We start from the raw sequence: 14870 nt of genomic DNA, 5'->3' as shown, positions 1-14870 counted from the left end.
TTACTAAGATCTAGTGGATTTTTAACTGGCTCAGTTGCATTCATAAAGTGCTTAAAATTTATTTTCCATTTTTTCAGGAAGGGTGTACTGATGAGATTTCCCAAGAGCAATCCCCAGCCATTCAGCTTTACAGATCACATAGAAGATGGAATTAAACTAATGCTAGTGTTGGTGTTGATTAACCCTGTAATGATATTAGTGGGATTGATCAACACCTTAAGAAAATACGGTCATAGTTCAAATTTAGTTTGACTGGTTGATATTCAATGGTGACAAATATAAGCACCTACAGAAAGATCAAAGTTGATTCAGGATTGGGAAGCTGTTTTTTTTTTTTTTTAAATCAAAGACAGAACAAGGATGAGTGGATTAATTTTTTTAAAAAAGGGAAATGCAAATTGAATATTAGGCAACGTTTGCTGACGTTAAAAACTGGTTATCAGTGAAATAAATCTGCTAAGACTAGTGTGGATCCGGATGGTTTAGAGGACTCCTGCAATAAAGTTTAACCAGATGACTTACAATAATCCCTTCCACTTTATACATGCTGCAATTCTATGATAGGCACATGACTTGATCACACTTAATTTTCTAATATATGATACAAAATCCTTTTCTAAAATGTTTATTATTTTCCTGAAATGACAGAAAAATCCACTAGTGTGCGCTATAGCTTAAGAAATGTTTACTGATCACTTTGTATTAATCTTCCAAAGGGAAACAAGTATTACTAGGTATTATTTAAGATAACTTTCCTTTAAATGAATATATTTACTTATAATATTAATGAAAATATTTATATCAGTGATAATGAATTTTTTACATAGAGCTCTGCTCTTGCTCTGTTAATTTCAGTTACTTTGTAAATACATAATTTTAGAAATTAGAAAAACCAGGCAACCCTTTAAATCATTATGGTAGCATGTATACCATGCACAAGACACCATAGAAAAAACCTGTATGTTATAACAACTCATCTGTTATAGTATTAAAGACTGTAGGAAACATTTCCTAAAGCTTATATTTAAACAGTATTTTTAAAATTATAAATAAAAATATTCCCAAGACTCTTAACAAGAGTTGATTATCACTGCCTAGATCTTAGAAACAGGATTATGAGATCACTATTTTCTTCTAGTGCTGCTGGAATATATTATTTTTCTGACTTTACTTTGACAAAACAAGCCTCTAGAACTATTTTTTCTGTCACGGTGTCAAACATTTTATATCTGTTTAAATTGTTATTGACTCCTATACATTATAAAACATTTTGTATGCATTCCTCATTCAGTGATTGCTACGTTTAAGCAGTTATGGTGGTGATGGAAAGCTGGTGGTGAAAAGCTGAAGATAGTAAAATTGTGATATTTTGAATCACTGCTTGATTTAACAAATTGCCAATCCTAATTGGGTTGCTAAACAAGGACTGTATATAGGACATTGTCACCTGGAATAAGCCAGATGAATGGAAGACTGATCATAATTTATTTTAAGGTTGCTCTATTGATATAAATCAACAATATGATTGCATCTGATAACATACTGTAGCTAAAACACTTATTCTTTTTGTAGGAAAGTTTTTTTTAAAAAAAGATGCAGATTTAAATGCATACTTTGTACAAAAAACTGGAAAAAAAATCAAGAAAACTTATGTGCCTAGACTTAACTCTTCTATATTTGTAAATAGAAAATGGGAAATTATGTAGCACAGTTTTATACCTGTTTACTCATATGTAAATTCCACTTCATTTCAATGAATTTCATTCCCAAGTCAGTACTACTATTATATACATAGGCACAAAGCAGAGAATTTCAAACAAATGCCTGCTTGCTTATTAGCACAAAACGTAATATATTTTATTTTATATTAGCAAAATTATCACAAATATATTCTGCAAAACACTGTGGCTCTTTATTAACTCCTTTCCCCTTCAAAAAAAACTTCACAAATTCAACCATACATTTATCAGTTTCAAATGCAGAAGATTTGTGCTGAGAAGAGAAAGAAAGTTCACATACAAGGACAAACTACCACAAGGGGGAAAAATCAATATAATACAGGAACACATGCACGTCTACAGCGCAAGCAACTATTGTGGGGTCTTGTGAAAAGAAATTACTCTATGGCTAAAAAGAAATTGCTCTACGACAGAAGTAGCTAAAATGAATTTTTGAGAACTCAACAGTGAAACAAGCTTGAATTTAACGCATTAAGACAGCAATGCTACACACAATTGTAAGTTCCACTGAACTCAACAGGGCTCACATTTCTGCACCCAAAAAAGACTTCACGTAATGTAAAGGTGCTAACAAAAAGCAGCTGGGGGTTATGGGAGTTTACCATGAGTAGTTGAACTATATGTTGAGAAATGATCTATGAATTAGTCTAAAGCAGTGTTTCTCAAACTTGGCGACTTCAAGTCCTGTGGACTTCAACTCCCAGAATTCCCCAGCCAGCTATGCTGGCTGGGGGATTCTGGGAGTTGAAGTCCACAGGACTTAAAGTCACCAAGTTTGAGAAACACTGGTCTAAAGCATAGCTGAAATTATTACTGCATTGTGTATAAATATATACGTAACAAAAATATTGTTATCAAATCATTTTTATATTTAAAAACTGTCATTTTCTGCTGAAGATAACCCTTTTAGTGAGAAAACATAAGTGAAAAAAGATTTTTTTATAGGTGCCTCTAACAGGAGAAGCAAGCCATTTTCTTATGCTTAAGAGCAGTTTTTCTTTGCCACTGTGAGGGAAAGATTGCCTTGTCCATTTTTTTCTCTTTTAAGTGAGTAAGTTGGCAGGTGGAGAATAAAGGATTGTGTTTTCCCTAAAATCTTTCTTGCCTAGTTGGCTACCTACTATGGCAACAACAGTTTACATTAAAAAGAGCAATTTATAATGATCGATTATAATGATCAACTGTAGCAAGACTTATACTGGGAAGTCCTAAGTATTTTGAGCAGCATGTCTCACCATCAGCTATTTATCCAGAAAATACCAATAAACAACAAGGTGAATAGCTAACTTCAATAAACTAAATGCAAGTGCCCCAAGATACTAGAGAATAAAGAAAATGAGATTACAGCTTAATTGTTCTATGCCTTACAACCACTTTTCAGTAGCAATCAATTGATCCACTATCTTCTAAAAGCCAGGCCATCACTCAACCCTTTGAGCTCCTTACCTTCACTAAACGGTAACAACTCATTTGATTTTTTTTTAAATGTTAAGCAAGTACAAATATATTTGGAAGCATGATATTAGTCCTTGTTTCTATGGAAAAGATGTATGGCAACTTGCAATTTTTCATTTATGTAAAAAATTATACTATATACATTTTCATAGATTGTACCTTCAGCTGTATCTTTAGAATTTTCTCCCCTCCCCTTTTCTTCCTCCTTTTAATTTCTTTGAATTGCCTTGGAGTGTGTGTGTGTGTGTGAAAATGTGCTTAATGTTTTGAGGTATTATATAAATGGAGGCTACCAGATTAAACAGTGATTTCAAATAAGATAATTATGTCTGTTCGGATAAATATCTTGGAGTATTTTGAATATAACTTTCTTTTTAAAACAACTAAGGGTTTTCACAAATATATGGATGATTACCAGCTTGAGCTCAGAAAGTTCACCTTATTGGGAGATACCCCTGAAGGAAGGTGACTATAGAAGATTGTTGTGGCCCAGCAGGAGCTGTTGGAGCTGCCACCAGACTCCGACAGCGAGGGTTCCTATGAGTCGGCTCTGGAGGTTGTGGAGGACCCTGGGCAGGGTTCTGACTCCGAGCAGGGATCAGAGAATCTGGTCGGCCACCAGGAGGCGCCTGAGGCATGGAGCAGTGGTGAAAGCCAAAGGAAGGGGGCTCCTGCTGACATGCCTTGGAGCAGTGGGGAGGAGTCACGGGACAGTGAGTCAGACATCAGCAGTGAGTTATTAGATGCTCATTACCGACGCGCTCACCGGCGTAAGGAGCAAGTGAGCAGTTACTGGAGGTAATTGCTCTCAGCTGCTGATAAGTAGACTCCTCTCCAGTCTATAAAAGGACTGATTGTGCATACGCCCTTTGCAGAAGTCAACGCAGGAACTATTGGGGAAGTTCCGTCTTATGAGCGTGGCAGGCTGGAAAGCTGCTATTGCATCTCCGTGCCAGAGGGTTCTGAGAGTCTAGTCGTGGTGGATTGCTGCCAAGGATCTGTCTGTCTGTCTGTGCAATAAATCCTGTGAAGGAGCTTTGGCTCAGCGTGAGTCTGTGTTGGCATGGAAGGAAGGGGGGGGGGGGGCAGAACAGAAGATGTTTTCCTTCATTAAGATTTCTTGTAAAATTTTACACAAATGTAGCTACTGGGCAAGCTTCTGATCCCTTCCATCATCAGAGTAGAAAAGTAGCTAGGTAGTAGCAAGAGCAGCAGGGCACTTGGAGCCAAGCCAGTTACAAACCCTCTGAAGACTTTTCTCAGTTTATCTACCACTCCTGCTTGTCAAGCTTCACCCGACTCTAGTAATGAAGTGAAGGCTTCATTGAAAGGATGTGATATTCACAAATGACAAGTGTTAATATCTTGCAGCCAGAACAAGGAGGTATAAAATGATACATTATTTTGTAAGGCTGAACAAACTTTGCATTTAAAAAAAAACCAGCCCTTTCTCAAACCCTGAATAACAAGTTGGACATGACCTCGAATCCTTTAGAGAAGAAATGATCACCATGTCACTGACCTGAACACAAAAACATAAAAATAAAAGGAACAAAACAATGAAAAAGCAACTAAGAAAAAAAGAATCGAAAAACTTTGAAAAACACAGGGTTCTCAAGCCTCTGAACCTAAGAAAAGAAAGAAAAGATACTGGTAGATCACAAAGAGTAGAAAGGAATATTGAAGAATGGATTTGAAAGCCAAATAAATCACAGTCTGCCCTTGTAGCCATGTGACAGCAATCTGTCAACACCAAATTGCACAATGAAGAAAAATAAGAACATACAATGTATCTAAAGCACAATTATATACATTAAAACAAATGAATAAATAATATTGTAATATTAATTTTTAGTACCAATTTAGTGATCAGGGAAATGCAAAATGGAAAAAGGATGAAGAAAATGTCAACGTATGAATTTTCTCCTTACTCCCATCCATAAAGAATTACTCTAATTTTCAAATGGGTTTGCATCCATCAGCAAAGACATTTCCAATTTCTCCTAAACTGGAAATAACTCATGAACTTAATTTCATGTCAGACAGTATGTGATTTGCAGTCTTCCTTGTCTCTCAATCCATTTGGGATTAGAGAGAAAAAATAGATATCTTATGCATTATTGCTGGAAATACTCTATGCATTGTGTGAATGACCCAGGACCATCAGAGTAGTTAAAAGGCAGTATTGTCATAATTTGCTACAATACGGAAAATCTGGCACACTAAGATCAGATTGCAGAATTCATCATCCTAAAATATAATGAATTAATCCTGTGTTTACAAAAATAGTTTGGTACTGCATTAAGAGACAAATGAATCTTGAAATAACACTGAAATGAAACTTCAGCTTCTGCTATTTCAGTTTATTCCATGTGGATCAGGATAGCTCAGTACTTCTTAAGGTGGGGCCCCTCAAACTTTGTGCTCCACGATCCCTTAAGTAATACATGAATTTGTCTTATTTGTTTAAATGATAAATAAATTACTAGATTACTCTGTGTATAAGTCACCAGGTCGGTCAGTACCATGTCCAAGTTCCAAGCCCTGCTTGGAAAACCTGATTGTCTCTTTTATTCTCCAACTGATTGTTTTGGTTTTCCTAGTAGCATGCCTTGTCCACGGTAGACTTTGGATTTCTGAGAACTTTCCAGTGTGCTGCTCTCCATTTTGCTTATCACCTCCTCTGTTACCATCTTCTTTTTCCACCAACTGCCTTCTCCTTCTTTCTCCCACTAATGGAACAGCATCCAAAACAGTGGTGGTATGCCCCAGTACGGGTGTACCACTCTTCTGCGCTTCCGCGCACAGAGCACACAGAGCCTGCACGACGCTCCGCCGAGCAGTTGGAGCATTGCGGAAGCGTTGCAAGAGATAAAGATGTATGTGTGCGCTGCGCATGTGTGCATGCATGCTGCATGGGTTCATGTGGTGGACGCCGGGCCCTGATGCAACCGTACCAGTTGCAATGGGATCCAGAACCTACCACTGATCCAAAGGCTGTTGTTTCCATCACTTAAAGGCTCTCGGCTATGAATTGTCTTTGGCATCCCTGATGTTGTGAGATCTACCATTGTAGAATAAAATCCATAAAACCCAAATTCTCTTTTAATTCTTTTCTGTCTCTATTGTAATCATCAGAATTTGAGGCTCTTAGCTGCTGCTCCGCTGATTGGTGGAGCAGAAAAAAAGATGGTGGCAATTGGTGGGACTTGCAAGTGGAATGTAGAGCAGCAGAATCAAGAGATCATGAAGCCTAGGTTTACTCCGGATAGAGGCTGCTACTGTGACAACCAAATAATCATTCAGAGAATACAGAAAGACAGCTGGCTTGTCCACGTAAAGTGGAAGTAGTTTATCAAAGCTCTGGCTTTCCTCAGAAAGTCCTTCCCCCCTCCTACTCGCTTAATGTCCACCATCAAATTTGTTAGCAACAACAGAACTGCAACCCACAATATGAGAACTCCTATCTTAAATGGTATCAAATTGTAGGAGATTGAGGGATATATTTGAATAAAAGGCATTTGGACTTGACAGTGGCTGACCTATGCAGACTGTTATTATCAGGTGCTCCATAGTCTAATAGTAGACATTGCTAATAAGGAATTTATCTATTTTTTACTGATAAATTAATGATGATTAAATACCAATGTTGATTTATGCACTGCTGTATTGGAATAATACTAGGTACAATTCAAACTTAACTTTTTACTGATTGCCATATCAGATTTTAAACAATGGCCAATATTCTTAAAAAGTAAGACCCTGATTAAAGTACATACCAACTTAAACATTCAGAATAAACCTGGAGACAGCATGCTATTTTAAATTTTCCAAAAATATGTGTCATTACCTTTCTCTAAGAGATGAGCGATCTAACATAGGAGTTGAAAAAAATTTCGGCAATGATGCAGGTGCTGAATGCATTAACAGACGATTTGAATAAACCTGCCTACTGCTCATTTTTGTGATGAAGTGCTCCTCATAGGCATCGGGAAAATAATCAAAATATTTCTCATGATGCGATCCAATAATCTGTTTAGAAACACACACACAAAACCCCCAAATGATATTTGTAGAAGATATAATACATTTAATGTCTTGGTTAGATCTCATAGTTCACTGTTAATGTAACAAATACATTTCATCATATATTAGAATGACTGTGAAGGCAGAAATGAAAATTCAATCCTTTCCATTGCCAATGCTATTTTTTTTGTCAAGTCATGTAATTTGATATTACTACCACAGATTTTAAATTTCTGATATTTATGTGAGAGGTGTTAAATTTGTTTTATACAAAAATTTGAATATATTTCCTTGTTTTAGGCAACAGGAAATAAGTGGGCAAAAACTAGCAAGATGAATTTCACAAGGACAAATGTAAGATACTACATTTGAGTAGAAAAAAATCAAAAGCACCAAGTATGGGAAGGACTGAACTGGGCAACAGTATGTATAAAACAGATCTGCACTGGTCTGATATTTTGTCTAGTTTGAGGAACTGTGTTTCTAGAATGGCTCTGCAAACTTGAGCACAGCCATAGAGTGTCAAGATCATAAAGAGCCTGGAAGAAATACTTGAAGTGTGGTTGGAAGCTCTAAGTACGTTTCTCTCCAGGTGACATGAAACAAACAATGGGTTTTAATTATTATGAAGTAGAGTTTAATTGAGCATAAGAAAAATATTCATAAAGATATGAAGCTACTCAATAATGAATTATTTCAGAAGAGAGTAGTGGTTTCTAAACAAAGACTTGAGTCCACCTGCTGGGAATGATAAAGTAAAGCAGGGATGTCGTCACGGCAGCGTCACATGACTATCAGGACTTTTTTGCCCCATTTTGCTAAACCAGGCGTGGGCGTAGCTAGCGCCTGACGGATCCGGCCTGTGGGCTGGGAGTTTGACAGCCCTGCAGTAAAAGATTCTTCAATTAAGTAGGGGGGTTGGCTATGATTTCCAAGTTCCAAATCTTATATTCTACTTTTTTTTTGATAGCTTTGAGTATATCAGATGTTCAATCAAGAAATAAAAAATGTCCTCTAAGTTTGTGAAATTTTCATATCTTAACTCTTAACATATAAACTACTCACTGACAATTCAATGACAATTTTGTTCAGGAAATAAAAAAGTAATAAGAGATTAAATTGTAGTTAATGAAGTATTCTGTTTCTGTACTCACTTTATTTTTGGGTCTGTAACTGCCAAGAAGGCTGGGATCTTAAAAAGAAAAAAAAGTTAATAAAATTAAAGCATTTTTATTTACAATGATAGTAGTATTAGAATATTCAGATATAAAATCATTTTTTAATAATACACAAAGTACTTTGAAAAAGTACAATCATTTAAACCTTTAAATAATGACTGAGAACACTAGTTTGCTGGAATACCACAATGTTAATTGTAATAAAGCACTTAAACTAGTATTTAGATAAAGAGAATTTATATTTTGACATAATTATTCAAATCAATACAAGAGCCTCTGGCTCCAAGACAGTATGTCTGAAATATTTTTCTCAATAAAATCCCTCTTTTTCTTTTTGGACTTCTACTCTTAAAACAGGCTACCATCATAATGCACATAGGGAGATTTCAGAGACTTCCCCGCATCCCACTAAACTATAGTCATCTGAACATGCCTTCCCATTCCAACATCTGAGAGGAGGCTGCTCAAAATTGTCTTTTGATATGTATGGGACCCAGGTATGAGAACTGAAGAGGAACTAGGAATAGGCAAGGGGTATACTCAGTTTCAGTAGGAGGAGAATCCAGAAAGAAGCACAATATAGTTTTGCTTGCCAATTTCAATTCCTATTCCTAATCCTTCTTCAGCTCTCACACCTCCTGCACAGATTTCTTGCATGCTGCCAGGCAGGATCAGGAACAATACAGCTCTGCAATTATCAGGACACAAACAAGGCAGCACTCTCAATTTGAACAATCACAAGTGTGGGGACGCAGTGGCACAGTGGCTTAATGACACGGGAGCTGCCAACCAGAAATGGTCTGCACTCCAGCGGTTCGAGCTCAGCTCCATGAGACAGAGTGAGTTCCCACTGCTCATTCCCTGGTTCATGCCCACCCAGCACTTCGGAAGCATGCAATATTGCAAGTAGATGAAAAACCTAGCTGTGTTTGTGAGTGCGGAGTGACAGTGCTTGACCTGGCCAGACATGAGCCAACGCAACACAAGGCGAGGTAAGTGAGATCGGCAAAGGAGCTCAGAAGAGCCAGCAACCTGAGCACCACTAATCAGCCAGTATAATGTAGTTCCCTCCCTGGGGTGTACTAAGGATAGGCACATAAGTACTGAACAGAATGAACTGGCAATTTAGGCTGAGAGGTCTGTGTTGAGTGTAGCATTTGTAGATTCTCCTGACATTGTATGCCATACCCTTAATAAATAGTCACCAGTGTAAATTATTCTACTACTGAAAACCAGGATCTTTGAAATAAATAATTAAGCTACAATTTTATTCCAGCTAGCATTTCATTCATGACACAGCTGAAAACCGCTGTCTTATAGAGATCAACTACAAGTAAGATCCTAGCATGTATTCTGTTATACGGTGTATGAATGTGCATTTTGGTATTCAGTTTTACCTTTCAATATTTTGATTCTGAATTTTGTTTCTTTAGAAGGCTTATCTTCAAGATTGGATTTTTTTTCCTTTTTGAATAATGCTTTCCTATATAGTGGTCAGCAGCTCTATTCCTCAACTGGAAGATTGATAAGTCATCTACTTTCTTTCTGTTCCAATTTTTTTAGCTAAAGATCTTCTTCCTTGCTAACATTTTTATTATCACTTTTCTGCATGCAAGGTCTCTTGAGGCATCCAAGTCCTGCCCTTATCTCACCTCCTGATTTCCAAAACAGCGTCTAGTTGCAGCCCATTCAGGAACTGTTACCCTTGAATTATATCATTTCCAATACCCAGTTCCTCAGAAGTGGGTAGTCCCACAAGACATATCAGCATGAAAGCAATTCAGATCTAGTTCTAATAATCAGAAGTAGCTTGATTATCTTTGTATCTATCCATCCATCCACCCATCCAACTCTTGAGCAAAATACCAGATCCTATAGAAGTAGAATGTACCCAATAAGTGTTTTAAAATCTAACCACAAAGCTTTTATTTAAATGTATTGGTTTGTGGTAATCTTTTAACATTATTGAACATGGCACAATTGGCAAAGCAACTATTTCTATCTTACTTTATAAAATGAGACAATCAATTTTATACTATAACATATATGAACAAAATCAAATTATTGAAAGAAATTTAGTGCTTTTTTCATATTCATGCTTTTTCCATATTAGATATCACTTAAAAGCTGTGATTTACATTCAATCTCTTTTGTGATTATGCAAACAAAGAACCGGGACATATCCTCCTCTCTCCTATACCACTGCAACATGGAAAGAAATGTCAGCCAGCTTCCACATCTCCAAAAATAATGGGGGGGGGGGGGGGACTGGGTTATCTGTGCAGCTAAAGTGGAATTGGCTTAGTATACATCAAAGTCTAAAACACTATACAGGATGTGGATAATATGAAAAGGCCTGACTGTCAAACAAACAGTTCATTTTTAAAAATTATGTTTTATCCTGAGGACTAGCTATAATGAAAGCATCCTCTCTTCTCAAACTCCTGAAGGTTTTACAACCAGAATCATATATTGATTGCTAAAAACTATGCATCCTAATAGCAAGAGAAACAAACAAACGAACTTCTAGGACACATAATAGTTGAACTGCAAAGTTGGCAAGTAAAGAGGCAAAAGCTATAAGAAAACTCTATGCAAAAATATAGCTTTCCCTGAACAGATAACAGGAATTACTAGAAGCAATAGAAACACATAATCCATGAAATATGAATGGGAAACAAGAGGTAATATACTGATCGAACTTCCTAAAAGTAGTGTAAGTTTATTTTGTAAGACAACAGAGCTATGTTTTTTATATCAACTGGGTGACACAGATCACAATATTCCCACAGTAAGAAACTGAATGTAGTGACTTTTAAAATTTCTAATAAGAAATTGCTGCCAATTAAAGGGAATTGCGCTAGCAGTTTTATAAAACACTTAAATTGCAGTATTCTTTAAAACATGTTATGTCAGTGAAAATGTAAGAAATCAAATACTTTGCTCCTGAACCAGAAATGTCAATGAACGAGACAAAAGCAAAAACATAATGAAGGCCACTAAAATAGGTTTTAAACCTATAACTGCATGCATCTTTGAAATGCTAACAAAATACTTGCCATAGGCTGCTCCTTCTTTGTTATTGTCCTTAGAACGACACCAAGTATGAACATCAGGTGAGGGAGTCAACTCTTCAACCTAAAATTAAATAATTATTAAAACTACTTATTATAGGTAGTACACTTTTAATGATCCTCATTGGATCCGGCAATTGCACCACTAAGCAAAGCTGTCACTAAGTGTCAGGAAGGGAGGATGTGTTAACAACCGAGTCACTAAAAGAATTTCAATTGGCATGGACTAGGAGGAGAGTCTTCTCTGCTATTGTCTCTGCCCTATGGAACATCTTGCCCTCAGAGTGAATGCTCTTCTGGCCTCCCAGAAAAGCATCAAGACCTGGATGTGCCAACTGGTAAAGGGAACCAAGAGTGGTATGGAATCTTGGGGTAGTTGGTAGCTTGAAGGCACTCACTCTGCCTTATTAACTTCGGTTTTAACTTTGGCTTTTAACTGTCTTTTCATATAGTTTTATGGATTTTATCTGTAGGCTGTGCAGTCATTTAGATAGTGATATAGGCAGCATATAAATTTGATAAATACATGTGAAAATCGCATGACTGCAATGGTGCTTTCCAGCTGGAAAGAGATAAGGCTATCCGTTTTATATCTTTATAAAACCACACATTTGCCCATACTCAAGAGTCTGCTTACTGTCTTATACACATCAAAAGCAATGCAATCATGTTGCAACCTAAGGCTGGGAGCCATGAGTGCACTATGGCACTCATTTACAGTACTCTGCAAATATGGTGGTGGGGAATATCAAGCTGCTTTTGTTCAAGATGTTTTTCTAATATCTCACTCTAACCTAAACCCCTAGAATTTCTGATGAGCTCCCCCTCATGTACTAACTAGATCTGATCCTGCTTAATTTTTTTGAGGTCAGGTAAAGAACTTTAACATTACTTAATCTTTCCTCTAGACCAGGAAAGAACTAGTTGTCACAAAAGAGTAAAATTAATTAAAAGCTTTCTAAAATAAGTGGAAGAGCAAGATTTGGTCTATGCTTAAACTGTTGCCATTAGAGGATACATACACGGCGAATTACAAATGGAGGTCTGTCTGTTTCTTTCCTGAAATCAAAAGGCCCTAGGTCCAAGTGAGCCAGGCGTTGACTGATTTGCAGAAGCCCACACATACGTCTTTTTGTATAAGGAGAAGGAGATCGAGAAAGAGATGCTATTGTGGGTTGCTCATAACTTTTTGTTGCTAAACAGTGCCTGTTTCTCTCAGGTGAAGCTGTGTTCTTCTTTGAAGATTTGATCTGTCGCATTCCTTCTGTAGATGAATGAAACAGCCCATCTAAATTATCCTGAATTAAAGGAAGAAATTATTAAGACTAAAAAGCTTCAAAGTATTTGGTCTCACCATTGAACATATCATAACCAATAATTATCTTGCTTGATATCTCCATAATTAATGAATAATTCTGAGATCATATATTTTCCTTACGTTTAGACCTCAAACAATCCTACTCAAACGATTAAAAAAAGGGGAGACAAGGGGGAAAAATCCCAAGAGGCAATAACTTTATTAGGATAACTCTTTTTTTACTAGACTCTTACTAGACAGTTTCCAATTGTTTCACAAACATCAACCAGTTTAATAAGTTATTATCTTAGCTTCTAAATGAAAGAAAGCCAATTTTTCTTTCTTTAACCCACCATGTTTTTCTGCTGTTTAACACTTATTGTCTCAGCAATCCTATATCTGAATTGATCCTTACGTTGTAAAACCCATTTTCCATGGTCTTAAAGAACAGCAAATCTACCTCAACTAGTTGAAAAATGAAGAGTGGCACCCAAGAAGAGTGGCAGGCAATTCTTTTCTGACAAACAGCTGATTTCATGGCCAAAACTGGTGGTGGCTTTAAGCCACGCCTCTGGTGCCGACTCTCCTCAGATTTTTTCAATTCAGCTAGCCCAGTAGACGCGCTTTAAGATTTCTCCAGTTCTAAGATTGATTCCTTGGACTCTCCAGAGGAAGAATAATTTTTTAAAACAGCATATTTAAGGATTTTTAGAGCAGGCTGGTGAGTTTAAATTTAAGTTTGTTTTTTTCCCTTTTTAATTGGGTTTTTCTCACCCTTTCGGCTCTCCTGGAGTCCGGGGCTTTGCTCTGGCTCCTAGAAGCCACAGGCAGCTGTTGGGGGAAGCGCGTGGGTCGGAGTGCCGACGCCAGCGCTGTTGGGGCACCCCTACTGGGGGCCGATTCCCACTGGAAGCCCTCCGTTGCAATTTGTGCTTCTAGCAAGTCAAATTGCTGCGTGGGCTTCCAGGGCAGCCATTTTGGCTTCTTCCCTCTTTAAATTTGGCGCGCAAAAGCTCCGGTGAGTTCCGGCCGCCATTTTGGATTGCGCAATCTTCCGGCTTTACTTTTAAAAGTTTTTTGCCGCAGCTGCCTGGTGCCTGGCTCTTTGCAGGAGCCGTGTGGAGTCAGACTTGCCCGGTGTGACCGGCGACCTGGGCCCCAATCCAAGCAAGTGATAGCGGCGTGGGATCGTGGCCTGCTGGGTCGCCTCCTTTACTCTCCTGCAGGCGCTGGGAGCGAATTCTGCTCGCGCCTAAGAAATTCCAAGCTACTTCAGGCCTTGCAGTTTCTCTGTCTCCTCAGGAGCATCGTGCTGCGGTGGGCTTTCTGGAGGTGGTGAGTGGTGGTTTTCCCATCCCCCTACTGCCCCAACCAGTGATTGTTACCATGGCAGATCAGGCCCCTGAGACTTCTGAGGGTGTCTCTTCCAGAGCCCCTGTAAGACAGGCCGGGAAAGCTGCCAGGGAGGCCATTAGAGGGAGTAAGCCTTACTCCAGGCATGGCCCCAAGCAGGGCTCAGGCCTAGACAAAGATGCATTAAGGCGACAGAAGGCCTTAGAAAAACAGGTTTCCAAAGCCCAACAGCAGGCCCAATCTTCCCTTTCGGTGTCTCCTGGGGAGCCCTCCAGGGAAATTCCTCCAGCCCAGGGAGGCCCCATTTCTGATAGTGAAGAGGAAGGGGATTCCTTGGCCATGGCAACTTCTCCAGGCCATTCCATGGCTGATCAGGCTGATCTCTTTGCCTGTCCCTCTGATATGGATGAGGGACCAGCTCCAATGGGGCCCTTAGTCCCTCAACAGCCGATCCCCGGGCCCACTCAAAGGGTTCGCCCCATTGAGGACCAACGGCCTAACCTAGCCACTGAAATGCAGGAAATAATTAACAGGGCCATTTCCCAGGGCATTGAGGCAGGCATGCGAAAAGGTGGCAAGCGCACTCGCAAGACCCACCATTTGCAATCCCAGGAGGATTCCAGAGAGATGACTCCTAGCCTTCCACCTCCGTCCCTGCATTCTTCAGTGGCCTCCGATGAGTCAGACTGGGAGGAAGAAGAGGAATTTCTTCCTAGGCAGGAAGCTGAATTCTCTGGGGATGAGGCAA

General features: G+C 38.4%; 1 protein-coding gene across 2 annotated transcripts in view; it reads right to left on the bottom strand.

Annotated features, from left to right (window-relative positions):
• Positions 1-14870, bottom strand: part of SPATA6 (spermatogenesis associated 6) — a 45101-nt gene that overhangs the window by 7404 nt on the left and 22827 nt on the right. For both annotated transcript variants that reach the window (XM_081946112.1, XM_081946113.1), the window contains exons 7-10: positions 12495-12770; positions 11458-11536; positions 8375-8412; positions 7045-7226 (exon numbers count right to left, since the gene is read on the bottom strand). In XM_081946112.1, the coding sequence (XP_081802238.1) occupies positions 7045-7226; positions 8375-8412; positions 11458-11536; positions 12495-12770 (575 nt within the window). The remainder of the gene's footprint in view (positions 1-7044; positions 7227-8374; positions 8413-11457; positions 11537-12494; positions 12771-14870) is intronic.

This window comes from Natrix helvetica (assembly GCF_964273705.1).
Source record: "Natrix helvetica genome assembly, chromosome: 3".
In the NCBI taxonomy this organism is placed as follows: Eukaryota; Metazoa; Chordata; class Lepidosauria; order Squamata; family Natricidae; genus Natrix; species Natrix helvetica.
This window is presented reverse-complemented; position numbering and strand designations above follow the sequence as displayed.